The sequence below is a fragment of the Phoxinus phoxinus genome (genome assembly GCF_949152265.1).
Source record: "Phoxinus phoxinus genome assembly, chromosome: 5".
NCBI classification, from domain to species: domain Eukaryota; kingdom Metazoa; phylum Chordata; class Actinopteri; order Cypriniformes; family Leuciscidae; genus Phoxinus; species Phoxinus phoxinus.
In genome coordinates, this window is record NC_136880.1 from 24,743,851 (window position 1) to 24,769,724 (window position 25,874).

At 37.8% G+C, this 25,874-nt stretch overlaps 4 protein-coding genes across 7 annotated transcripts in view; 1 reads left to right on the plus strand and 3 right to left on the minus strand.

The window, feature by feature from the left end:
• kcnn1a (potassium intermediate/small conductance calcium-activated channel, subfamily N, member 1a) overlaps window positions 1-7,218 on the minus strand; it is a 33,167-nt gene extending 25,949 nt beyond the window's left edge. For 2 of the 3 annotated variants that reach the window (XR_013797576.1, XM_079612681.1), the window contains exons 1-2: window positions 3,978-4,048; window positions 964-2,135 (exon numbers count right to left, since the gene is read on the minus strand). Coding sequence is in view for 1 of the 3 variants with exons in the window: in XM_079612681.1 (XP_079468807.1) it covers window positions 964-1,932 (969 nt within the window). In the remaining 2 variants the exon portion in view is untranslated. Of the gene's footprint in view, window positions 1-963; window positions 2,136-3,977; window positions 4,049-6,840 lie in introns of those variants that run through there. The other variant, XM_079612682.1, reaches the window with a different exon arrangement.
• A 6,069-nt stretch (window positions 7,219-13,287) lies between these two features.
• On the minus strand, window positions 13,288-15,290 carry insl3 (insulin-like 3 (Leydig cell)). Its single transcript, XM_079612056.1, has 2 exons — window positions 15,057-15,290; window positions 13,288-14,948 (listed from the first exon to the last, which is right to left on the minus strand). The coding sequence occupies exons 1-2, from the start codon at window positions 15,241-15,243 to the stop codon at window positions 14,686-14,688; spliced, it is 450 nt and encodes a 149-aa protein (XP_079468182.1). The 5' UTR covers window positions 15,244-15,290; the 3' UTR covers window positions 13,288-14,685.
• A 982-nt stretch (window positions 15,291-16,272) lies between these two features.
• On the minus strand, window positions 16,273-21,264 carry LOC306998186 (potassium voltage-gated channel subfamily V member 2). The gene is made up of 2 exons (XM_079612057.1): window positions 19,662-21,264; window positions 16,273-18,329 (listed from the first exon to the last, which is right to left on the minus strand). The coding sequence occupies exons 1-2, from the start codon at window positions 20,979-20,981 to the stop codon at window positions 18,030-18,032; spliced, it is 1,620 nt and encodes a 539-aa protein (XP_079468183.1). The 5' UTR covers window positions 20,982-21,264; the 3' UTR covers window positions 16,273-18,029.
• Window positions 21,265-22,128: 864 nt separating this feature from the next.
• rps28 (ribosomal protein S28) lies at window positions 22,129-23,760 on the plus strand. Of its 2 annotated transcripts, none has more exons than XM_079612724.1 (4): window positions 22,129-22,375; window positions 22,652-22,699; window positions 23,123-23,245; window positions 23,637-23,760. In XM_079612724.1, the coding sequence occupies exons 1-3, from the start codon at window positions 22,337-22,339 to the stop codon at window positions 23,243-23,245; spliced, it is 210 nt and encodes a 69-aa protein (XP_079468850.1). In that variant the 5' UTR covers window positions 22,129-22,336; the 3' UTR covers window positions 23,637-23,760. The 2 variants fall into 2 exon arrangements, with proteins under 2 accessions (XP_079468850.1, XP_079468851.1); XM_079612725.1 differs by having other exon boundaries at window positions 22,307-22,375; window positions 23,640-23,760.
• The last annotated feature ends 2,114 nt before the right edge of the window (window positions 23,761-25,874 follow it).

The window sequence follows — 25,874 nt, forward strand, 5'->3', positions numbered from 1 at the left end:
CGAGTCTTTTGAATGATCTGCAGATGAAAGCACTGGCACGGCAAATAATGAGGGCATCATTTGGGCACACTGTAAAAGTGGCACAGATTAATATAATACAGATTTCTGCAGTGGTTTTAATTCGTTTTAATTCTGTACATGTAAAGAAAGATTGAAGATTCAAAAGAAAAAATTAAGAAAATGGGAAAATCATAATTGAGTTATTATGAGCGAAACAGGATCTCATTTCAGATGTTCTGTCCTGTGGCAGACGGGTGCTCAGACTCAGAGGAAACGAAGAGTGAAAATTGATATGAAATCCATCAAAATTCAATCAAAGTTTCAGTGCTGGATTACTCGTTATGCCTTTGTGTGGCAGTAAGAATTAGTTGGAATTGTATTAAGAGCTTAATTGAAGACTTAAATTAATTTTCTGAATATTCAAATGCCATTATGATTGTCCAACCTTTTCATAGTTGTTTTCCTCATTTGAATTATCATATTTATCTATCATTTTTATTTATTTTAGGACACTGCAATAAAACCCTTTAAACTAAGATACATTTCAAGTTTTGATATGCATTATGCTGTCAAATTTAACAAACGTCTGTCTGTGTGTGTGTGTGTGTGCGTGCGTGCGTGCGTGAGAGAGAGAGAGAGAGAGAGAGAGAGAGAGAGAGAGAGAGAGAGAGAGAGAGAGAGAGAGAGAGAGAGAGAGAGGCACAGTGGGTTTTTATGTCCGCGTGAGTGTATGCATGAGATGCAGTGTGCTTGATGTCATCATGTTGATAGGCTGCTTACGAATACACGTTTTAGAAAATCAAATTAGCCTACTCAAAAGCTTGACCTCACGATTATTCGTTTAAGGGCAGCAAAATAACAACAACAACAACAGGCGTGGTCGCATATAACGCAGCGTATTCTATATGAGTGGCATATTGAAAGCTGTGCTGGTGTCCAAATAAAAAAATAATAAAAAACTACCTTGTGTTTGCCTGCTCGATTTTTCCTTTCCTCCTTGTCGTGGGGCTCTGGCCACAGTTGACTGCTGGAGCCGTACGGGGGGCTGCTGTTTTCACCACTAGAAACCGACGAGTTTCTCTCTAGCGCGCGCTCGCATTGATACGGCTGACAGAGTGCGATTCCCCCCTCCTGGTACCTGCCGTCTCGGTCACTCTGCTGCCGCTGGAGGCTGTGTTCCTGATGCTGATGCTGCAACAGCAGCTCCTGCTGGTTTCTGCACACTTGCTCCGATCTGCTGATGCAGTAGTTGATGGGCAAGCTGCTGCCCAACAGTAACTGAGCCTGAGGCTCAATTAATTGCCTCTCCTTCTCGGCTTCCTCGCGTGCATTTATCTGTCCTTGACCAGAGTTTGGCAAGAATAGCTCAAAGGAGGGGTCCCTTTGTTGATTATAACAAGGTTGCTGCAGCAACTGGTTTTGGTCTCGACGCCCCCCCTCCCCGACGCCACGCTGTACAATCTCTTGTTTGTAATTAGCACTCTTTTGGCGCGTATCCCGCGTATAAGAAATGTGCGAAGGCAGAGGCGGTGGCGGCAGATCAGATGGGGAGGGCTGCGGGGAAACGGAAGATTTCTGCTGAGGAGAATGGCTGCTCTGTGAGAGCCCCTCAGAATGACACTGATAGCCAGATGAGGCCCCTGGAAACGGATGCGGCTGGTTGTCGTAAGACTGACGGTCACTGTGCGCGCCCTGTGCGAGGATGCAGCGGCCGGTCAAAGGCAGGCACTCGCCGTTCCTGGTGCCGCGGTCCGGACAAGACTGTACATGTCGGCTATGATGTGAGGAGGTGGATCGCTCCTTTATCGATGGCGGTGGGGGCGGCAGACTAAAGAGCGGGGCGACTGGACTAGATCCTTCCTTCTGACTGTCACGAGCGTCCGCGTCGTTGGTGTGCTGCTGGTGGACAGCTCCCGCGTGCCGATGCCGCATCCCCTCAATATCCGCGTCTTGTTGTGGTTGCTCCTTTGCCTTGTAAAGCACCGACACCCATTCATTGCGATGTGCCCCAAAAGAACCAATCTGACTTGTCTCATTGGTGGGCTTGAGCAAGACCTGCCTCGTGACGTCATCACCGAGATGAACACCGCCCTCGTGTGAAAACCGCTTTATGTTTACAGTTGATAAGATTAAACCTGAAATGTGAATTGGGTATTAGCAAGGTCATGCACGCGGCGAAAGCTGAATATCTTGGCGGGATTTTCTTTCAAGCCTTTGCATGAAAATATAAAAAAATTACGAGCATCACTTCACAGGTGCACAGGTGTTAGGCTATGTGGTTAATGTTACGACGTAAAGCCTGTGTCCAAAACTCCGCGTGCATAATGATAACCGAGAATTGAGTGCAACTTGCAAGACATAGGCTGAAGCAATATCTGACTGACGGGCATATTGCGAGTCTGATATGGCTTTTAAGGGTTCAAATTATCATGGGGTTTTAATGGACAAAGAAACTGTTCAGTTTAAATTAATTTAGACAACATACCCAAAAGAAAAATGTTGCTCACAAAGACCAGTTTTCATTGAAAGGCATAAAATTAGTATAGCCTAAAAAAGAGATTTCCATATAATTTGTAAGATTGTATTCATTCACTGTCCCTGATATTTCCATGTTTTCTGTAAACAAATAATGAGCCTAACCTATGTGTTTTAAGAAAAATATGTTTGAAGAAATTCGCTCCAAAAAACAACACTTGTACTTTGACTTCCTTCTCTCCAACAACCTCTGTTCACTACTCTGACTGACTGTTGTATAATGTGGAATAAATCATACTTAAAAGGTACAATATGTAAGAATTTTGTATCAAAATATACAAAAACCACTTGTTGCCTGTCAATAATATCCACGTTATCCCTGGTTTCCGCTTGTACTACCATAGTAACCATGGCGACAGACGTGGACAACTGCGTAATGTCTAGCGGCACTCTATTGTTGTTTCGTTAAAAACATTATGGACCATGGCAAGACTTTGGGACAAAAGGAGAAATAAAACGAGGATCAATATCGGCGTGGCGTTTTCAAGATCCACGACAAACTTTGACTTGACAGAGTCAAGCTCTTTCATGTACTTTATTAGACAGGTTTATTGAGCAAATGTACATAAAACTAATCAATGTTAAATAGCTTAATATCATGAAATATTAGAATATGATCAGAATGTTATTCTAATGTTGATCTATTCTAGCTAGTCTCATACAGCCAACAAACTAACACGTAGTTTTACTTTATAAGCTTTTATACACATTATAACTTTCAACACACTCAAATGCAGTTTAGTATGATAGTGTAGACCCAAGGGGGTAATCTATCCACTGGAAACTGAAGCTTCCCCGGGCCGGGAGCCGCCATTGTAGCAGACCATCACCTGCTGTTAGCATTCCATTGACTCCCATTCATTTTGGCTTCACTTTGAAAGCAAATAACTTTACATCTGAGGCGTCCAAAGACTCCATTTGTCCATTATTTATTTCTAAAGAAACACGACAATGTATAAAAGGCTCCATTTCCTTGTATCATACGTTATGGCCCCGTAGAAGCAGTTTTTGTAAAAATAGGCTCTCAGTCGAGAAATTACCGTATAGACAGGAGGAGAAGCTCGCAAGCAATCGGTGGGACATGGAGGCATAAAGTCCGATAAAGTCAAAGGAGAAGCCCATAGAGAGTCATAAAGTTGATCCTGCTGCTAGTTAATGGACAGCTAATACTCACGCTCTCCGTCTCTGCGAGATTCGGAAGGGAATGATTCAGATTTCTCTCGGCACAGCTACTAGAAGACTCACGTCACATCTACGTCATCAAGCTCAGTTTGAGCCTGCGCAGTACACCTAGCCATCAGGAAGTGAGTGCTTCTAATGGGCTTCACTTTTCTCCGTAAGAAATCTACGGGGTCGCTGTGTCAATCTTATAGACTCTATGTGTAGATCAAGTGAAACAGCACTGTATCACCTCACAATTTATATTTGTTACATAAACTGACCTGTGTGAGTAATTCAGCACTTGCGGGTAGTTTGGTCAGTAGAACGAAATGTCCTCATTCCTTTATATCCGTGAGACTCGCGTGTGGCGCTGATATCAGTCCCTCATTAGCAATCGCGCCCTGCTTCATACCACAGTCATGTTACAAAACATCAATGTATTCACACATCCAAAAACATTATTTCCCATAAACATTATTAGATCTATCGTCATGACGACAAGTTCCATGATGCCGCTTATTCACTGTGTCATCAGTCTACGCCTTTGTTATTGCAAGAGGTAAGCGACCCCTAGCGGCAAAACTTTTTACATATTGTAGCTTTAATAAAATAAATAAAACACAAGGATGACTAATAAAGAATGGGTCTTTCGTTTGTCGCTCCAGTATTTATGCTCCTTGACTGACACACACACACTTATCAGAAACAGTTCAGTGGTTCATTCTAGAATAAATTTAATTGTCAACCTGTTAGTTTTGCATAAAAGCATAAGATGTGTATTCCAATACCAAAAATACATTATGGCATATCAAAGAGAGGGACACTGGAAAAATGACAAAAGTTTTTAGCAGATTCACTGCTGTCAATACCAGCAAATCGGTTATGCATGTGTAAATGTGATTGTTAAATATTTCAAAAAGTGCAGACAAAACGTTTTTAAATAGAATTTTTTTTTTGTAATTTTGTATCTTTGAATACATTTACCTCCTACACGCACTTGAAGCTTGTGCAATAAGAGGTCTCAGTTTAATTTTCGATCCTCAATCACTGAATGCCACTTCATCATCCAATTTCAGTGTGATCAAAGTCTAGGCTACATTTCGCATGTTAGAGATAAAAGACTTCAAGCATTTGTGAATGGCAAGGTATAAATGACTTTCCTCAATAAGATCAATGATAGTTTACTGGGGACATCCCATTTTGCTGGATGATGAGAATGGAGATGAGTGTTGGAAAGAGCGAGCTGAAAGATGGGTTTACATTGTGAGGACCAAATGTCCCCTGAAATCACTAAAATCACAGAAAAACTGTCATCACATGATAAGTGGCTTAATATACAACAATATATTAAATAACTTTACACATTTTAAATTAAAATCTATAAATGCAGAAAGATTTTGTTTGAGGGTTAGGTTTGTGTAACAGATTTAAAAGAAAACAGCTGTCATGGAAAGCCAAAAACAAACAAACATGGCTGATAGACATCTGCCTTTACTAAAGAAACTCTGAGAATTAAGGCCAAATTACTGTGATGTGAATGAATAAACTGATGATGACTGAATGAAAGATGACAGAGCATTTACAGAAACGTATCCCTTGCAATGAAATAAAAATATCAATATTGATATCAGCAAACTATAAAATGAGAAATTGTGTAAAAATGTAACTGTTGTAATACATCATGTACCCCAATGTTTTGAGTATAGCTGTTTAGTAAAAAAAACTTTCCAAATCCCATTATTTATAACCAGTTTTAGTCACGGTGTCAGATAGCAAAATATATGTAAATGTCAAGGCATTTTGCCTTGGTATTTTTTTCACAATATTCTCATGCACCATTAGTGTATTTTTAATAGTACAACATACAGTGTTATACACGCTGTTATCAAAAATATCAGTAAAATACAGCTATGTATAGTGTTTAGTCAAATATGAATAGAGAAGAATTTATCAGTTAGAGTCAATTTACTATAGAGCATCCTAAAATGAAGGACGACAGCCTGCTTGCATGAAAAAATAACCCGAACCTCCCTCTCTCTTTCACACACACACACACACACACACATACACACACGTCTAATGATTCAAATGCCTCTAATTTGAAAAAGAATCAGGCAGACAGTGCTGTCAGTTTGCAATGGACAGTATGCACAATTCAACATGCACCGTACAGTCCCTAACATCTGACTGACTGAGAGACATTACCTCTGAAACACGCATCACAGAGCAATACAATCTATGGAATGTAATGAATAATACAACAAATCAGCTCTTTCACATACAAGGATATTTTGAGGGGAAATGAAGGACCTAAACTGAGCCGACAAGAGTCGTGATCCACAAAGATTATTATAAACGCCTAGTGGGAGAGGACGAGAAACAGACTTAATGCACCAGACATGCTTGCTTTTTAAAACAGAAATTGAATTGAATTTGCTCAAGCACATATTCAAATTGTACATTTTATGCCACTAAAAAAAATGATATCTATAGTTGAAAGATTTGTTTGTTAAAAATAGCCAGCCTTAAAGTATTTGCATTGTAGCTTGAATCATTTATAGGACCCTTTCAGCCTAGATCTATCACTCACACTGGTTTTGAATTTTTTTTTATTCATTTACAGTTTATTATTTGCTTTTGTTCCTTTATTAATGTTGCCGTTGTCATGAACAATAAGAGAATATTTTCATATCCGATCAGCTTACTCTATGTAACATAGATTTAGCTATCAATGTCATAGTCACAAAACAAAATAAGACCTGACTTTGAAAGAGAAGGAAAAAACAACCAACAAAAATTTAGCCTAAACAGCATAAGAAAGAAAAAGAGAACCTTGCCAAATTAGATTATATGTAGTAAAAGGCCCCTGGATTTATGAAGGGGTGGAGGGTGTCACATATTTTTTATCTTCCCTGACAAAGGTTGTCAGTAGGCTATAAATGAAAGGGCAACATGAAGATAGGTCAGAATAAATCATCACAAAGATATGCTTCAAAGGCCTTGAGAAACCTTCTTTCATCACATCTGGTCTGCCATTTTAAGGCTAATACTAGAGGGAACCACATGAAATACCAAACGTGAGGCAGTGAGCTGTGGCATTAAAACTTAAATGTCCAGTAAGTTACAGAATCTCCACTTTCTTACCTTACACTTTACACATCTTCATACGGATCCTTCTGCAAGCTCCTGACAATGACATCAGCACAATAATAGTAATAATACAATATAAGATTAAAAATAAGAAGCGCACGTTTCCACGACTAAAAAAAGCAGGTCCACACAGACACAATTCCTCGTGACGGTCTAGTGACGGGCATGCCCTCCAGCGCGTGAATATGCATGCGACCGATGGCGCGAGAACTCTCCGTGTTTCCCCTTCACTTTCATCTCCAGATGTTGAACGTTTACGTCTTGAAAGGCATCTCTAAACGGAAAATAATATAAAACACGTCCACCGCAGTTAATTAGGCTACACGTCGTATTTAATTGAGGGGGGAAAACGCAAAAATCCACGCGAAAGTGTGTTTCACGTGCAGCACACTATTGGTTGCAACATCTACTGGATCGAAGATCGTGAGAGGAGGGTTATATGACCTTGTGACGTGTTATAAATTGATGGGGGATCCCTGTTCTATTTTTAGATCTTGGTTGTTGAGAGACTAGCGGGGGTGGATGAATAGGGTGGGGGCTCGGGGGTTCCCGTGCACGCACAAACCGCAGCAAAATTGATCTTAAAATGATGCTCATGCCGCATTCGGAATAAAGGGATTCTTGCATATATGGACGCATCACTGGAGACACCATTTTGCCGTTCTCTTAAATTGACTATTGTTGCTTTTACATCTCCGTGGTCTTTATAAATGCAATGGTGATAATTAAATAACAAATACATTTTAGTATCACGAGGACAAACATGTTTTAGCGATAGGCTATAGCATTTGATGAAAGCAAATATAGTTTAACAAAGCAAAGATATTAGAATTTAATCCTGGGATATTATGTTAATTTTTTTAATGCTTACAATGTTGTATTTTTGAGTATAATTAGGAGTCATTATAACATGAATCTGTGCTGATCAGGTGCTGATACATAACCACCATAAAGGTTTACACACTGCTGCTGTGGACTATATTGTGCATACAGCCGAATATGGGCAGTGCAGTGGATGAGTGTTTGGAAACCAGCTCTACATCTTCTCACAAGGACATCTTGCATTTGTTTACAGCCTGGCAGAGTATTTCTTTTTAATCTGGAGGCAACATTAGTAGCCTATAGGACATCAGCTCAGTGGCATGTAAACCAATTTACTGGAAAATTTTACAGATCCAGGCTCAGTCATGAAAATATTATATCTACGGTGTAATCAGAGTACTGCTGTCAATCATTTCTGCTTATTACAATATCTCTTGATTGTCACTATTAATGAATTTGCTGTAGGTTTAGTCATGCAAGAAAAATAATAATGCATTTTACCCCATATTAGCCTACTCAACACAATTGTAGTCTATACGGTGCAAGGTGCATCAGAGTCAAGAATAAAGCACAACTCCTTTTTCAATTATCTTTAAGAGGATTAGGAACGTTTATGCACCATGTTTACCTAGAGGCCATTATTTGACATGAGAAGCCCGTCACTTAAAACATAATTTAATGGGATTCATTGTGTTAAGCAACCTCAGAGTGACTTTATGAAGTTTTATGTAACAAAGTTCGGGAGGAGCATGTTCAGGTAATCATCCAATCAGCACAAGAAGGAGCCAGTATAAATAAAGCCTTTCCTTACCTCCTGTCTCATGACTAATTTCTCAGCATCCCACCTCCACCCCTTCACCCCACATTCGGCTGGGTCCGTTCATAGATACCTATCTCTAAAGTTATGGGGGGAGTACTCTGGGGTCGGGCCGAATTCTGAGCTCGGAGCCCTCCCCCCGGACAGCAAGCCAAATACGCATTATAATATTACATCAGATTTCATTAACATGTAAACTCGTGAAATTACCAAAGAGGGTGCAAATATTTTGAAGGGGAAACAGCACGTTCCCACTGTCTGACGAGACTGGGAATAAAACCGATATCAGCCTTTTGCATAAGGAGCGAAAGTGAGTGAGACAAATGTTTTTGCCATATCTGATTAAAATCCATCTGATTTCACAATTCCAATCTCCTTTCTCTGAAGAAATTCCATGGTAGGGACACACTGACTTATACTTAGGCTATGTTTAACCTTGAATACAATGCAGTGAGACTGAGACTTTATGCATGACTTTTGCACAAAGTGGTACTTTTCAGTGTTATGGTTGGTGTTGTTTTCTTGTGTGGAATTTACCCTTACATTAAGCCTCAGCATCAGTAATATACTCTCATGTTTGGAGAATGTACTCGACATGAATTCATGATGTCCTAATTAAGCCTTCAGCACACCTGAAGGAAAGTGAGTCAGTCATCTTAAAATTCACCACACTAGAGAGGAAGGCATTCAAGATTATGACATCCTATTTCACTATTGTAAACCTCCAAGCCAGTAACCATTTAAAAAGATTCACCCCAAAACATTAAACTTCTGTCATCCTTTACTCACCCTTATGAATGAATGAAGCATTTATATAGAGCTTTATTGTACTACAATCATATCAGGAGTCTCTCCTCAATCACCACCAGTGTGCAGCACCTGCATGATGTGACGGCAGCCAAAGTACAACGCTGCCAGTGCGCTCATCACACGTCAGCTATAGGTGGACTTTTTTCTGTGGAACATAAAAGATATTTTGAAGAACTGTTTTTTTTTTTCATAAAATGAGTCAAAACAACATTCTTATGAACTGCTAGTGAGTCTTGGAGCTGACTTCTGCTGATGAAACTGCAAACTTTCTTCAGTAAAACTTTTATTTAATTTATTATAATCCTGACTCTTGTCTTAAATTGACTGCACTTCTAACTCCTGGTCTTAATTAATCAAATCTGGTCCTTGGGTCTTTAACAATAAAACCCCTTACAGTGCATAAAAAATGTCTGTCAAAACCAACACGTTGAAGTTTTTCAATTGGTATTGAAGTATTTCACTCAGTCCCCTGATCATTAAGATTCAATTTCAGCAAGTGAAGAACAAATTTAACTCACATGCTTTATGTATGCACGTCATTGTCTCTGACAGACAGCATGTTCAAGCCGCTATTTTCTCCCTCTTCTTGGAAAGCGATGATGCATTCAAAGCATTAGTGTGGATTTTCCAGAAATGCGTGCACTCCATGGACCTCTGCATCTGGTGAATACTAAAATGTATTGTGCACGTTATTTTTTGACAGACATCAAGGATTTGAAAACAGATAGATTGTAAGGTAATAATTATTTATTTCTTAGTCAGCTAGTATTCAGTGAAGTGATTGAGGCCCCTAAGTGTGTTATGTCAGTGTTTTTAGATCTCTAATATTCCAACCGACAACCAGATGATTTTTGGGTAGTTCTTTATACTTATTTTACGGAATGAAGTTTATTTTGTTTACATGTTACACAGAGATTGGCATGTTTGGCTTGGCTTGTCAAAAATGTTACATTTAGCAGATTTTGAAAAGCCAAGAAAAATTCATTGGTCTAATAATAGTTGTATAATAATAGATTTCTTCGAAATCCTATGATGAACAGCAGTTGCATCGTGTTTGTTTGTTTTTTTATTACAGAAAAAAAAACATTCATCCTTGGCAGCAATTGGAAGAGTCATCAGGTCATAACTGATGAAAAAATATTCAGCACTGTACCGCAGTGCCTTACTGCACTAATCTATAACATATGCATGCAAGACAGCATCCAATTAATATTAATGGATTGTGTTCTCTTGATTGCTGAGAGGGACCACACGTTGTGATCAAGTCTCAGTGGTGAAGCAGAGCCTATTAAGAGATCTCCTGCGAGGACATCCCTCACAGTGTGTGCACTATATAATTGCAAGTAGTGATTGTCAGGGTGTCAGGCAGTGAGCCAGTTTGTGTATACAATCAAAAATCTTTGTTGAATTCAACGATCTGCATTTTCTGCATTAAATAGCAGCAATCTAAACTGGGCTCAGCACAGTAAAACATCCTGCTTGTTCTCTGAGAAGCTACTGAGGGAATACATGCGTGAAACAGGGATCTCTGGTGCTCTGGTGTTTAACACGGTCACTTGTGAGGTGCAAGCGTTGCAGCGGCCTGTAATGGAGTTGCAGCTCAGCACCACTGCAGTACACCTCCACTGCATCCTTAATTATGCATGGCAGCTGTAGTGAGAACACCCACTCACTCACAAGGGAAGTGCAGGGGCAGGAAAGCAGATAAGAGGAGTGTGGAGTGGGAGTGGGTGAAGTCTGTTTGCACTGCTGCTGATGGGATGTAGGATTTGAAAAAACAGAGACCAATGCTGATAAGCTCAAATCAAGTTTTTACACGATGTCTTCTTTCTTTAATGAATTTGACTGATCAAATGTGATTATAATAATTATATGCAAACTACCTAAATACGTTTTGTCAATGCATTCAGTTCCTTTATAAGGAAAATTGAAAATTTGTAATAGGCTACAAGTTTTATTAGTGGGCCCAATTTTAGTGGGCCGATAGGCCTACCGTTACATAAAAAATACACTGGCGAACGCAGGTTTAACACAATAAAAAGTGCTGTAAAACATCACTCAATTTTCGGCAGATTGCGTAACCATGGTTTTACCTGTCAACCCCTGCGTCTGTTTTCACAAGCATAGACATGTATAGAAAGGCTAGATGGCTTACCGGCGCTGAGAACCAATGGGACCCGACGACGTCACACGACACGGCGGCCATCTTAGGACAGGACCGCTCGTCCAGTTATAACATTAAAGTCTTGTGCATGTAGTGCTGAAATAACTATATTTTGCTCAATTTTCAACCGATTTTCAAACGGCTTGGTGTGTCATAAACGTCAGGGATGCGGCTATTTAACTGCATACTTGTGAAAAATTATAGCTTTATTAAGCTACAATTTAAACATCGGCATCAGCACAAATCATAGCCACGTTAATAAGGTTTGTAATAAACCAAACCGTTTGTAAATCCGTCAAGAATTCAGCAAGTTACGAGCATTTTAGTTGGCGTATGTCACTTACCTTCCGTCCACAGCAGCAGGGAGCAGCAGCGCAGTCTCCTGACCTAAGATGGCCGCCAAGTGACGACACAGCTGACTCCGCCTTGAGCCTTTCTATACATGTCTAAGTTCACAAGCATGTTCGAGGCTCTCATCATCTCTCCCCAGCGATAAAAAGCTTCTCGTCTTGCTTCCTTTTTGGTCCCGTACGTCTTTTTTTTTTTTTTTTTGTCTCTTTATAATCCTCTGTATTTACGCTTCTTTAAGGACGTTTTGCTGCGTAAACCGTTGTTGACAGCCAGGTAACAAATCGTTCACGTTTCGCACCCTTGAACACCGCTTCACGTTCAAACTTCGCGCTCTTATTTCCCGGTTTCCCATTGGACTTTTCGCTGTGAACGCTATAATGATTGACAGATAGAAAACGCCTCAAACCCCTTTCTGATTGGCTAAACAAAAAGCTGTCACAGAGATTGTTGTGATGTTTACATACATTGATATCTTATAGTAGTATAATTTTTTACTATGTCATTCAAAATAGCTTTAGGAGCTTTTGTGGTGTTCCTGTGTTCGGTTTCAGTCATTTATAGGCTACCTTGAACACCTGGAACGCTGGTGACACTTGTGTGTTTTGCAGTGTAATTTGGAGATTACCTAATTCTTTGATATTCACTTATGGTAAAACTTACCTGATGATGTTCGAAAACAATAATTCTCAGCATCGGATATATATATGCATCCAATCTATTCATTTCTACGGATCCCTCTATTAGCCTATACACCATAAGTCCCTTATCTTCATTTGACCTGGCCTGTTGAATAAGTGACAGTAATAGACCGATGCCCAGAGGAGGAAAATGAAGACGTGCTATCAAGAGCAGCTGTGGCACAGCAGCTGGTCTGACAGTGTGGCCTGAATACACATCTACTCATAAGGTGCTATTAGAAGGTGACTATACGTGTTAGCATTGGTTATGTTTGAAACAGTAGCATATTTGAGTTTTTGTGCCCTTTTCAAACAGCATCAATGCATTTTGTTGTAGGCTGCAGTAGGCTATGACGTTTCCTGAGCATTTCAAGCAAATCACTTTGATCTAAAGCATTCTGAAGGTGTGAATGTGTTCGGTACTGATTTAGATCACTGTAAGCAATAACACGTTTTGTTGATGTATTTTTTATAAGGTTTAGTGTAGAAAGTGATTTGAAGTAATAACAGATAGGCCTAGCTTTTGCTACTAGTTCCCCCTCTAGCTGTAAATGTGTATAGCATGTTGAAAAATTGTAATTCAGTGATCAAATTAAATCATAAAATGTTCAAATATAGCGAACCATTAACTACATTTTTATTCTGAATTCTGATCATTTATTTAGTGTCATTGATCAAATATGCATCCTGCTAGTTCAATTATCTCAAAAAGTACATTTTCCAAAGATATTGTCTTTGATTATTTGGATTCATTGATCATTGCACAGAGTTCCCTGACCAATCAAATAACCAGTCTATGATTTCTGTAAATGCTATATGAGCTATCTAAAATATTTATCTAAAGATATCACAACTGATCAACTATAATCAAAAGCTTACACTATAAAATACAAAATAACACTCTTTTCAGTCAGTTTCATACATCCTGGACCAACATGGCAATACTTTACAATAAGTTCCCATTAGTTAACATTAGGAAATACATTGTTTACAGTATTTATTCATCTTTGTTAATGTTAGTTAATAAAAATATAACTGTTCATGTTAGCTCAGTTCTATTAAATAACATAATAACAATAAATAACAGATACAACTTTTGATTTTAGTATTAGGGGTGAGCGGGGCACAACCTAACGCGGGGCTAGCTGCAACACACTTGTTTTAAATACTTCCACACATGCTAGCATGATGAAACTTAGTGTATATACTAGTTGCAATATCAATACTATAAGGAAAAAAATTCTCCAAAATTCAGAAATCTTTGGAAGATATCACTGAATATTTATTTAACCATTGGAAAAGTACATTTCTTATGTTTATGTTTCTAATGTTGTCTTAGGCTATGTCTTAATTCTCTTTATTTTTATTTTTATTTTTTATTAGACAAATCTGATATTATTTTAATCTCCAATCTGTTATTTAACAGTTGATATAGTTCTTTAATGCTTCATTAACTAGCAGAAGACACTAGCCGGGTTTAAATTGTTTTTAACACTGCCTTACAATGTGCCCCTATTAGAACTATGCTATTCTTTGATATAATTCACACTTATAACTTTTATGAATTGTGTTGAGGAAAAGGTGAATAAAGACTGAGAATCGATGTTCAGAAATTATAAATTATTATTATGTTTGTACTATGTTGTATATAGCTTTGCTTTCCGGTGTGTTCGTTGTCAAACTCAAAAATTAGTTTATTTTTAATGATTAAAAAATGCCATTATTTTATATGAAAAAGTGAATAATTGTATTTTATTGAGAAAATATTTTAGTTTGTCTTGGATACATTTTTTTATTCGATCAAACATAGCATTTTAAGCTGTCATATGGTCATGTTACAAAGTGCCCCTCACATGGGGCACGTTGTCACATTTCACTTCCACTCTTTCGGGGAAAAAAGTATACATGAAACAAAACCACATAATTGTACTAGACATGTGTGAAACTAATGCGAGAAAAAATAAATACTCTGAACCCTGAGTAGGTTTACAAAAAAAGTTAAAAAGTGTTAGGTTGTGCCCTGCTCTCCCCTATAATGTTGAAATGTACAACAACTAAGGTTAATAAATGCTTTAAAAGAATGTTTTATTGTTAGTTCATGTTAACTAATTATGTTAACAAATGGAAGCTTGTTGTAACTTGTAAAGTGTTGATTATGTATCTATATGTATATCTGTCCTAGGAGATCTGGTGTGAGCTTAGCAGTACTGAATCAGTTCACTCATGGTACATCCAGAAGTACAGCAGACGCCCGCTGGCCCGACATCGCGACGGGTCCTGGAGGACATGCTGAGATCCTGCACAGAGGTGGAGTGTTCCGGAAGCTCTGCTGGTGCATGGCTCGTGTTCTGGTGGGGGGCTGGATGCTCTGTCACGCTCTCAGGGGACTGCTCGTCCTCAGCACTCAGGGTCCCTTTCTGGTGCTCAAAGAGATCTCTGTCCAGCCAGTTTTGTAGGTTCCCTGAAAAAGGGCAGATGGTGTATCAAAATGAGAAGATGTATTAATATACATATAAAGAAGGTAGGTAAATGAATGGATAACGGCAATGTCTGAAGAAGGCAAACCTACTATGGTGGTTTGCAAAGTGAAGGTCTGAATCAAGCACATTCCGTTTGAGTCGGGAGCTCCCACATGATGTGACCACCATCCGAATGAACTCACGACCACAGAGTTTCACTCGTACATCTTGACTCTCGGTCTTGGAAGTCTCGAGGAGGCTTAATAAAGCTAAAGAAGCAAACCACTTAATGTTCATGGTGTTTCTTGGGGTGATCAAATTAGAATACACAATATTCACGTGTCTTCAGGTACTTCAGGCTACCTACCAAAACCACATTTGGGGTTTTTATACTTCCTATCAGACCTTTGGCATGCATGTTTTTACAAGAATCTATGGCCTTGAATGAAGAAAATCATGTTCTGATCTTTGAGGCCTTCAAAGCTGGAACGTATTTTAGATAAAACATGTCAGCTGTGATATATTGTATTGCATGGGGTCAAGGAAAATTGTGATAGCTGGTCACATTTTTCGTATTTTCATATAATATCTCTTTTATGAGTTTATAGAAATACGTCAATGAACATTTTATATTAGGGGAAGATGGGTAAGATGCCTCCGCCCTGAATATCACTAAATGTCATCTAAACACATTTATTTAATGGTTAAGCTCTTATTAATCTTGACTATTTATCTAAACACTGACATTTGTGAGATTTATTCCATTTGAACAGTTCTAATCTAATTTTCTGTTCTTGGATAATAGTGATTTATGAATGTAATATATGCTGGATATTAAATGTCTATTTGTTGATAGAGGATTTGTGGACACATTTAATTTAGATTGCTAGGGTAAAAAAGTATGTTGTTTTTATTTTGAAGTGAATGGGACAGAAGCCCCCTAGTGGAATGTTGTTGCATGTGTTTCTTCTTCTTGTTTTTGTTAAATAATTATTATAATGAATGTAGGCTAGTTATTATTTAATAATTGAATTAAATAAATTAGACACAAAGTGTGAATTAGACACACATTTCCAAACATATTCACTATGGGACAATGGATTATATTAGAGAAATAATTAACACGATTTAATCATTTTATAATGTTTTGAATTAAAACGTTATTTATAATTTATTTTGTAACAGTGGGAAGATGAGGGAAGATGTCCACAAAGGGAATTGTATCTTTAAATGTTTCAATACAACAGGAAATTGCCACTGTGGGCATCTTCCCTCATCTGCACCACGCATCAACATCTTCAAAAAGTAAACATCTTGCAAATAAATATGGTTACAGGTCAGTTTATTGAATGATTGATCATTTATTTGTTTTAAAAGTTGCAGTTGGGATAAGCTCAGTTGGGTTGAACATAAATAACAAACAAATACATTAGTTATTCCAGTCTGAATTCATGATCCCATAATTGACCGTTATGCAGTAAATGCCTGCTGTACGTGGCAAAGGCTGATCTTTCCCGTACAACAAAAGCCACAAACATGCAGCTGTCAAGGGCTCTTGTCTTTACATTCCCTTAATTGAAGTTGAACATTTCTCTCAACACATTGGCATCATGAGTCCTCTTGATCCTAAAATCCTGTTAGACATGAAGTCAGATGACTTGACTTCTCACTGACGGTAGCTTACGTGCTCGCTTAGCACTTACATTGTTTTCAAAGACGACAAAAAAAATGAAGATGTTCATGGGAAAACTCTGAAACCAATACAAACAAAGCCTTTTATAATAAGCCAAAGGAAAGCAACTCCTCTGAGATTTGCATTGTGCATGGGCTAAATACAAAAGATGTTAGGCCTATTGGTCTCTTTTGCATCAGGGAGCCTAAAGCTTTTTATTAATGATTGTATTCAATTATTTATGTAGCGACATACATACAGTGAACTAGTTCTCTCTTAAAGAAACCGTTTTCATACGCATGATTCGTTTTTTAATATATGCAAGTTGCAGGAGTATGTTGTTTAATGCAGAGCAAAGGTGAATCATAATGTAAAAGTTTCAGAATAGAAGTTTGACATGCATGATGATGATAATATGATGTAGGCTATTATGGATATAAGATTATACTGAGGGAAGGATTCTTGTAATCGTATGGCTCTGCAGATACAGTCTTATAAACAATTATTATAATGAAACAAAAGAGGAAATCACCCTTCAGACATTCCAAAAACAGTTCAAATGTGAGTTGGGCTAATCTGAAAGGGTGACAAAGTGCTTACTGGAGTATATACAAATACAATGTTCATAAATTAATTTTGTTGAGAAATGTCATGGTTTCCAAATGCACTTCACCTATACAGAAACATTGTGAAAGCAACACTCTAAATATACCAAAGGTGTCTGAAGGCCACATAAGTCTCACTTGATCCTCTGAAATCCTTTATGTTTTAATTGAGGAAGAAAAATCTGCAGAATCTCAGGATTCTTGTCTGTATTTATATGTACAGAGCTTTCCACTTCCTTTCTTTTTTCTGCTGAACACAAAGGAAGATATTTTGAAGAATGTTGTTAACCAAGACAGATGATTTACCCCATTGACTTTCATATAGAAAAAAAATGGAATGGAAGTCAATGGGGTCCATCAACTGTCTGGTTACAGACATTCTTCAAAATATCTTCCTTTGTGTTCAACAGAAGACAGAAATTCATACAGGTTTGAAACAACTTTAAGGTGAGTAAATGATGACACCATTTTCATTTTTAAGTGAACCATTCCTTTAAATCGTTTGAACACAGATTGTGTTGATGATACAAATAATAGTTTGCAGTCTGTAATAAAAATTTATTTGAATCCACTTGATGCCTGAAATTATTTGACAACTGAATAGATACTGCTAAAAAAACTAGCACAAAGTAGTTCACCAAAGATCTTAAGCGACATGCCATTTGTAAGCCATCTTAAAGCTAATGGCTTAATTTTCTTTAACCTGGCGTTCACCCATCTTTTAAATCCCTATTTAATTCAAGGCAGGCTGGGAACCTGAGCTGTCTGTTCAAGGGCAGTGAAGGCAGGGTGGATGACGAGGACATTCAGTGATGACACTGGCCGATGTGATGTCTATTGTCCTCATCAGTCTCCTCAGCTAGAGGTTCAAAGCAGTTCTCAAATTTCTTTTGAAATCTTTTCTTGAGGTTCAATCCACGCTGGACTGCGGTGTTAGTGCACTCCTGGGCCTTCAGCTTGGCGTAATAGTCAGAAAACTTGTTAAATAGGATGGAGATTGGCATTCCATTCAAAATAATGCCGAAAGATATGCACCCGAAGGCCACCACTCGACCAGAGTACGATATGGGCACCACATCTCCATAGCCCACCGTAGAGATGCTCACCTGTAACAGCATAAAAAAAATGTGTCTATTTATATATTGCTTGAGGACCAGAACACTGCAAAATACACAACAAAGACCAGCTTTATCTAAATGAAAAGGAAAGAATATAAAGAGAGTTATGTTTCCATGTCAGTTTATCAGTTGGGTGATTAAAGTCAAAATTTTGCATGCAAGTCAAGTATAATACTTAGTAAGCCTCCAGGAAGTTCTAAACTAATCTAACTTTTCCAATCAGCATGGATGCCTCCAATTGAGCGGCATTACAAGGTATTATATAAGATTAAACACAGCTGCCAGAGGATAAGGACTAACAATTTAAAGAGGATAGAGGGATAACACAGGCAGCCACAGCAAATGATGATAATAATAACAATAATTTTAAAATAACCATTCACACGCAAGTGATAATACTAAAAAACACACATAATGATGCCCACTTAATATTTGAGCATCAAAGTTATGTCTATGTAAGCTGTGAAAATTTTGAATCTAAACGTGGACAACCCAATCAAATTAGGTTTGTATATTTTCAGTAAATCAAAAATACAGCCATACAGTCTCCTGAGAGAATTATTATTAATTTATTTTTGTAAAATGGGGCATACCAAAGAACTTCAGAAATGAATGAAACTGTTTATTGAGTCCAATGTTGATTTAGCATTATTAGGCCTATTTATTAATATTTTGAATTAGCTTTATTTTATATTTTAAATGCTCTGTTGTCATTTTATTTTTAGTTTAATTTGAGTAATTGTGTTATGTGCTTTTGCCATTTTTATTGTTTTCTTAATATTACTTACTAACTAGTACTTAAACTTATTTCAGTTTGTTGGCAAGGTAACATTTCTAATTTTCATTTTTCAACTAACATTTACATTGTATTTTAACTTTGTTTCAATTACCAAAAACTATTGTTTATTGTTTTAGTTTTAGATAATAATAACAACACTGGTCTGGTGTGAAAGACTGACCAGTGCAAAGCCCAAACCTAATCACCATTGGTCCCCTGTGAGCCCACTCCATCTTCCCACATCAGTGTCTGACCTCACCGATGCTCTTGTTTCTGGATGAGAGTAAATCCCCACATCCATGTTCTAACATTGAGTTGAAAGCATTCCCAGAACAGATGAAGCTAATATAGCAGCAACATCCTAATAATAGCATGGTTTTAAGACAATTTGCTTAGTTAACACATGGGTCAATTCAGTGTGATTGGGGATTACTTGGAAAAAGTGTCCCAAAATGTGTTCGTCCATTTGGATGTCCACATAATTTTGGCCATTTGTATCAATATAAGAATCATACTGTAGCTAATTGTGAAGACATACTCACCGCTGCCCACCACCAGGCATCTGGGATACTGCTAAAAGGTGTTCCTACAGCATCCTGCTCCACTGAGTGCATTAGGGCAGAGAAGGTGAAGATCCCCATGATAATGAACAGAAACAGACAGCAGACCTGTTCAAAACACTGCCGAATAGTGAAGCCAAATGCCCGCATCCCTGTCGAGTGCCTCGCCAGTTTCAAAATGCGAAAGATGCGCATGAGTTTGACAACTTTAAGCACTTTGCTAATTTTGCTAACCCTCGCCATGGTTCTCAGGTCATCTTGAACGTTGATATCTTCTTGGTTAGCAAAAGCCTCAAATACCAGCTGGATAAAGTAAGGCATGACAGCCACTAAGTCTACAAAATTAAGTGCACTCTTCAAAAAATGCTTGACGTCACAAGTTGTCAGCAGGCGAAGGAAGTACTCAAAGGTGAAGAAGAGAATTGAGGTGATCTCCACACACTCCATATAGGTTCTTCCATAGATTTTATAACCTTTCAGTTCGCTTACAGTATTTAGAGTCATCGCTACTATGGAGATGAGCACAAAGAGGCTGGAGAACACAGCAAAAGCCTTAGCAGTCATCGAGGAGTATGGGTTCTCCATTAGGTCCCATAGCATCTTACGGATACCACCCAAAAACATTGACTTGAAGCCCTCCTCACTGTGCTGAGGCTCAATTTCCGCCATAAGCTCCCTGTTCACTTTCAGCTGGTCTCTTATCTCGTCTATTTTCTCCTCGTAGAGAATGCGGCAACAGCGGGGACTGTCCCTCAAGTGCAGGCCCCAAAACTTCATTTCCTCCTCAAAATTGACAGGGCAAAGACTCTCCATTACCCATAACACATTGCTACAATAAAAGTGGAAGATGTAGTGGAAGAAAGTAGGATCTCGGTCAAAGAAAAACTCGTTAGTGAGCACACAATAGTCATCGCAGAGTGTTAGCTGCTTGACGGGATCTTTACACAGGGCTAAGCGGCCTATTCTGGTTTTAGGGTATTTGATAGCCAGGTGCTTGGGAATGGTAAAGACTTTCCCACCTATATTTACATTGATCACAGTTGAATGGCGGTGTGGCATCTTTGCTGCTTCTGTCTCACTGCCTTTCCTCTTTTCTTGATCTCTTTTGTCACTTGCCTGAGGTGATGGAGTGTCAAGGTTGTCCATCGACGTCCAAGGTTTCACAGAGCTGTCTTGTGAAAAAGGAAAGGCACTGTCTTCTTCCTCTATACTCTGCGTAAAACTGGCATTAAGTTTGACACTTGCAAATAGACTTGAACGTCTCTTTTTCAGAGTTTTAAGATGTCTTCTTGGTTGATCCATTATTACGGTCACTTAAATGATGACGAATGTGGAAAAATGTTATAAAACTGAAAGATGTAGAAATAAATGTAACAAAAAAAAACTTCTTGTTAGAAATAAAAACAGAAAAAGGCAGATTCTACATTCCAACACGTCCCACTTTCCTTTAAACTGTGCATTGGTTCGAAGCGTCAAATAAATGTTCAGACAGATGGAGAAAACATATTCCACTGCTCCATTTAGAGTTTGCAATATAGCTAAAAAGACAGAAAGAAAAAGCAACTGTATTTGTTTCGGCTCAACTGAAGATCAAGAGTTGGGATTTGCCCCACCTCACTGATGCCATAATCCCATTGCTGTTCTTTCTGTCCTCATCAGAGTTAAAAATACAGTCATGAGGATTAGTGCAGTGATTTAAGGATTGAGTCCTTAGAGGAGGAATGGCAAAGGGTAAATAGCAGTTGCAAGGATACTAAGGTTATTAAATGCTCACATAAATTTTTTATTTACATTGCTTTTAATCAACAATACAAAGCATGCAAATAACTTTCAGGAAAGAAAATGGTTTAAGAATTTTTGCATTTCTTTTTTAATTAAACTTATCGAAAATGAAAAAGCCGGGGGGGGGGGGGGGGGGGGGGCTATTTTTGTGCAACTAAAGTAAATGTAATATAAATGTAAGGTAATAGGTATCTATTCTGGTTTTAGGGTGTGGGGGGCTGAATTTTTGACATTTCAAAATACATTAAGATATTATTTTGACTTTATTTAGCCTATTTAATAACCACAGATGAAAGATTCAAAGAAATGTAGCCTATTTAAAAAGGAAAGAGATTTTAATAATAAAAAATAAAAACAATTCCACTTTTTACTGTCACTTTTTTTTTTTTTTTTTTTTTTTTTTTTTTTGCATGACACCTCTACACAAACCTTTGGTCAGTTTATAATTAGTTTATAAAACAGATTTTACATACCCTTACTTTAAAAAAAATGTATAGACCAAAATCTAAATTTTCTATTAGCATTTAAAAATAATTGTACTGACATAATCAAAGACCACAGTATCTTCAGAAGTCTTCTTATTATATGTGATTTCTGTAATTGTAGCCCACATACAGCTGGTCCTGAATCTGCAGTATAAAAGTCCCCCCCCCCCCCCCCCCCCTATGATTCCGGAACCAGAAATAGAGTTGTTATAACTGCAAACCCATATTTTATTAATATAAAGTCAATTTTTTTGGTCTGTTTCAATTTTTAACAATAATTTCAAAATGTAACATGTAATAAAACTCGATAAATTGAAAATATGCAATTTATTGTGGGTACATAAAAGCCGTCGAGACCACGTGACTTCCTTTCCGAACGAAGCTGAAATCATGGATGCCAGCCGCGTGCAGCCCATCAAGCTCGCTAGAGTAAGAAAAAAAATGTTTATTGAATATTTATCTTTGAATTATGCTATTTAATACTTGTAAGATGAAAAGTATACAATTTAAATTATTTTTGGGAAACGGTAGCCTTTAATGATCTTAAAATCTTCTCGCAATACTATAGCGGTGTTTGTCGTGAGGCCTTAAGTTAGCATTAGCATCCTGCAATCCAGCAGTTTGGATCTCAATTGTCGTTTCCACCACATGTGCCGTTTAATAATGTCAGTTATATTTGCCTTTAATTGTGTATCTTTATTACAGGTTACAAAAGTGCTGGGAAGAACCGGCTCCCAGGGACAGTGTACCCAGGTGAGTTCAGAATTAACGTGAACTCATGCTCTGTTAACGTAACGTTAACGTTACATGTGGAATATGATTAGCGAATTCATTGGAAAAACTTTTAGATTTGTGATGTGCATGTTGAGTTGCCTTGTATTCTAAAGTAAATTTTTTGCTTGTAAAACAATCATTGCTTTTATCATTGCTTGTAGCTTGTAGTAAAATTTCGTGATCAATTTAGTAAATATTGAAACTGTTGTAATCAGTATGACGCGTTATGCGAAAATGCTTTTTAATTTTGTTAAATTCTCGTTGTTGGTCATTTCTTGTAAGATCTAGATAATGTATATTGTAGTTGGATAAAAAAAAAACTGTCAACTTTTGTATGTAATAGTTATTTTTAAATAAGTTTTTATCCACACTCATAAGACTTAAAATATTGTGTTTCCATAGGTGCGCGTTGAGTTCATGGATGACAGCAACAGATCCATTATCAGGAACGTGAAGGGCCCAGTAAGAGAAGGAGATGTTCTGACACTTCTGGAGTCTGAAAGAGAGGCCAGGAGGCTTCGCTAGGTATTATACATCATTCACTGCTGTAAATGTATTAATCACCTCGATTTGTTGTATTTTAAAAGGGAAAGAAAATAACACTTTCAGCAAAAAAAAAGAGTATATTGTGTGCATAGGTTTTGTGTGGGAAGAAATTATCAAGTTACAATATTTAATGTATCTGGCTGAAAAGTCTCTGAATATTTAAATGCATTAATCTAAGTTTTTTCCCAGTGTTAAATTATTTTAAATATTTTCTTGACTGTCTTTTATGTGCTAGATGACTCCTATTCCTCACATCATATGTAAATTAATGCCGTATCTTCCATATTAAAATGCAGCAGACTTATCACAGATTTCCAGTCAGTTGCTGCTTGATGTAAGTTCTAACCATTTATCCGTTTGTTTCCCCCAGTAGTGCACGTGTGAAGACCTGCCATGGCCAAACCAGTACTCGTGGAGCACATCAACATCAGCTCTACAGTTGGCAGTACAACATCATTTGTGCGCAGTTTGAAATAAAATGTCTTTGTGAATAAGTTGATCTCCTCAATTTCATCCTAATGATTGTTTAAGGTGTTTACTTGAATTTTACAATTACTCTAAAGTAGTGGAATTCAAATGGTAGACTTGGATCCATCTGGACCGTGGGACATAATTGCGCCATTTTTTCGGTTTAAAGTGAGCCGTGCATCAAAACAACAGAGCGGTACATGCCACAAGCGCTCAGGGTCGTTTATGCTACATCCTCTTATATATTTTTTTTATCTAGAGCCAAATGTGCATAATTCAAGCCCTTTCCGTTCCCTGCTCGTTGTCTCTCTCTCTCGCTAAAGATGTAAAGCGCCACATTAAGAGCTGCAGATGATGTGGTTATTTTGACAACTGTAGAAGACACGCATCAGCAGCAAAATAGATACTTTTGCTAAAACTGCAGAAAAGGAGAATGCAGCAAATACAATTATTTGTATCTGTCGTACAGATTACTGACCGTTTGACTAAAGGTTTGTGCCAAGTTAAAGTGTGGGACCTTTAGACCTCTGCTGGGAAGGTAATATAGAGACCGGACCTCTTGGAACTTGAATTGAATACTGCTCGAGTCCTACTGGCAATTTTTTAGATAGTATTTTAAAAAAAAGATCTGTCTGACAAATGTAAGCATTATGTATCTGAATACACGATAGGCCTATATTTGTAATGTATTAAGCTTAGAAACACTAAAATGCACAGTGACTCAAATTAATACTGCGATAACAGTCTAAAAAATGTGGTTGCTGGGAAATCTTGTATATTAAAGGTTATGTTTCTTGGTTTTAAGTTGTCGCTATGTGATATGCAGTTATGGGCATATGTGTAACTTAACATTTTAACATGTAACACTTAACATTCAAGCGAGGACATGATGCTTGTTTTCCAAAGCAATATAAGCGGTGAGTGAAGACTTGGCTAACTGCCTTATTTTACTGATGTCCTTGTTAAAACTATAATTTCGTCTAGAGTTTATCTTGAAATCTTTTACATTTTCTGTTCATTCAACACAGTGTCTGAGTCAATGTTCGTTGGATGACCATGAGAGGGCACTATTGGTCCATTTAAGTATGCCCTGTCCCAGAGATTTGCCAGTGCAATCTTGAGCTGTTGGTGGGTAGAAACCAGCTGTCGAACTGTGTGATCCTGCTATAAGCACTGAGCACATTTGCAGATGTTTAGGTCAGAGGCTCATGGTTTATTTTGATTACAGTTTTTGGCCACCCCCTGGTCCTCTTGCAAAAGAAGAGCATCTGCACTCGCTGTTTTCACCTTTTACTTTGAATGTTGCAAAGTAAAATCAAAATGGAAAATTCGTATTTTTTGAATGGAATATTGCAGTAGGCTATTTATTATGAATGGTTTATGCGTGCACATCATTCATTTTATTTAAGTCACATGCCCTCGTAATCATCAATTAAAACAACTGATGATGGGTTTAAGGTAGGGACAACTTGTCACTCATTTGAGATCACAGCTACAGCAAACCACAACGATCCAATCAAGTTCAGTGGAACTTTCGCAGGATACACTAAATAAGATAGTCCCTTGGGTTTTGACAAAATAATCCTACCTTTGAATGATAAATCCCTCATGATCCATATCAAATTTCTATTTTCATTTTCAACACAAGGGGTTGGGAAATGGATTGTACTCTTATCTGACTGATTTTTACAGGTCCTGCAGGGCCCGATTCACGAACTCACAGATCTAGGACTGGTCATCATAGACCACTGCGTTAAGTAAGGGCTGTAGAAACCCTTCTTCATCTCGGCTGGAGGGATAGGCTCTATTGTGTCCTTCGCCACCACATTTCCGCACACAGGATATTGCTTGGTTCACTCTGTCAATCCTTCTTGTTTTTGACAATAAGGAATCTCACAACCACATGCTTCTCAGTACTTCCACTTTACTTCACGTGCTTGCGCAACTTAATGACGTCACAAACAGAACTCTCAATTCAACCATAACATATTGTAACATCCTCCTTTTTTAAAAACAGTTCTATAGGCACAGTATGGAATAACTACATCATATATCTGTATAATGTAGCTCTTAGGTGTCATTAGAACAATTAAACAGATTTAAATAAAATCATTCAAGTGTGTTGGTCTCTTGACTATTC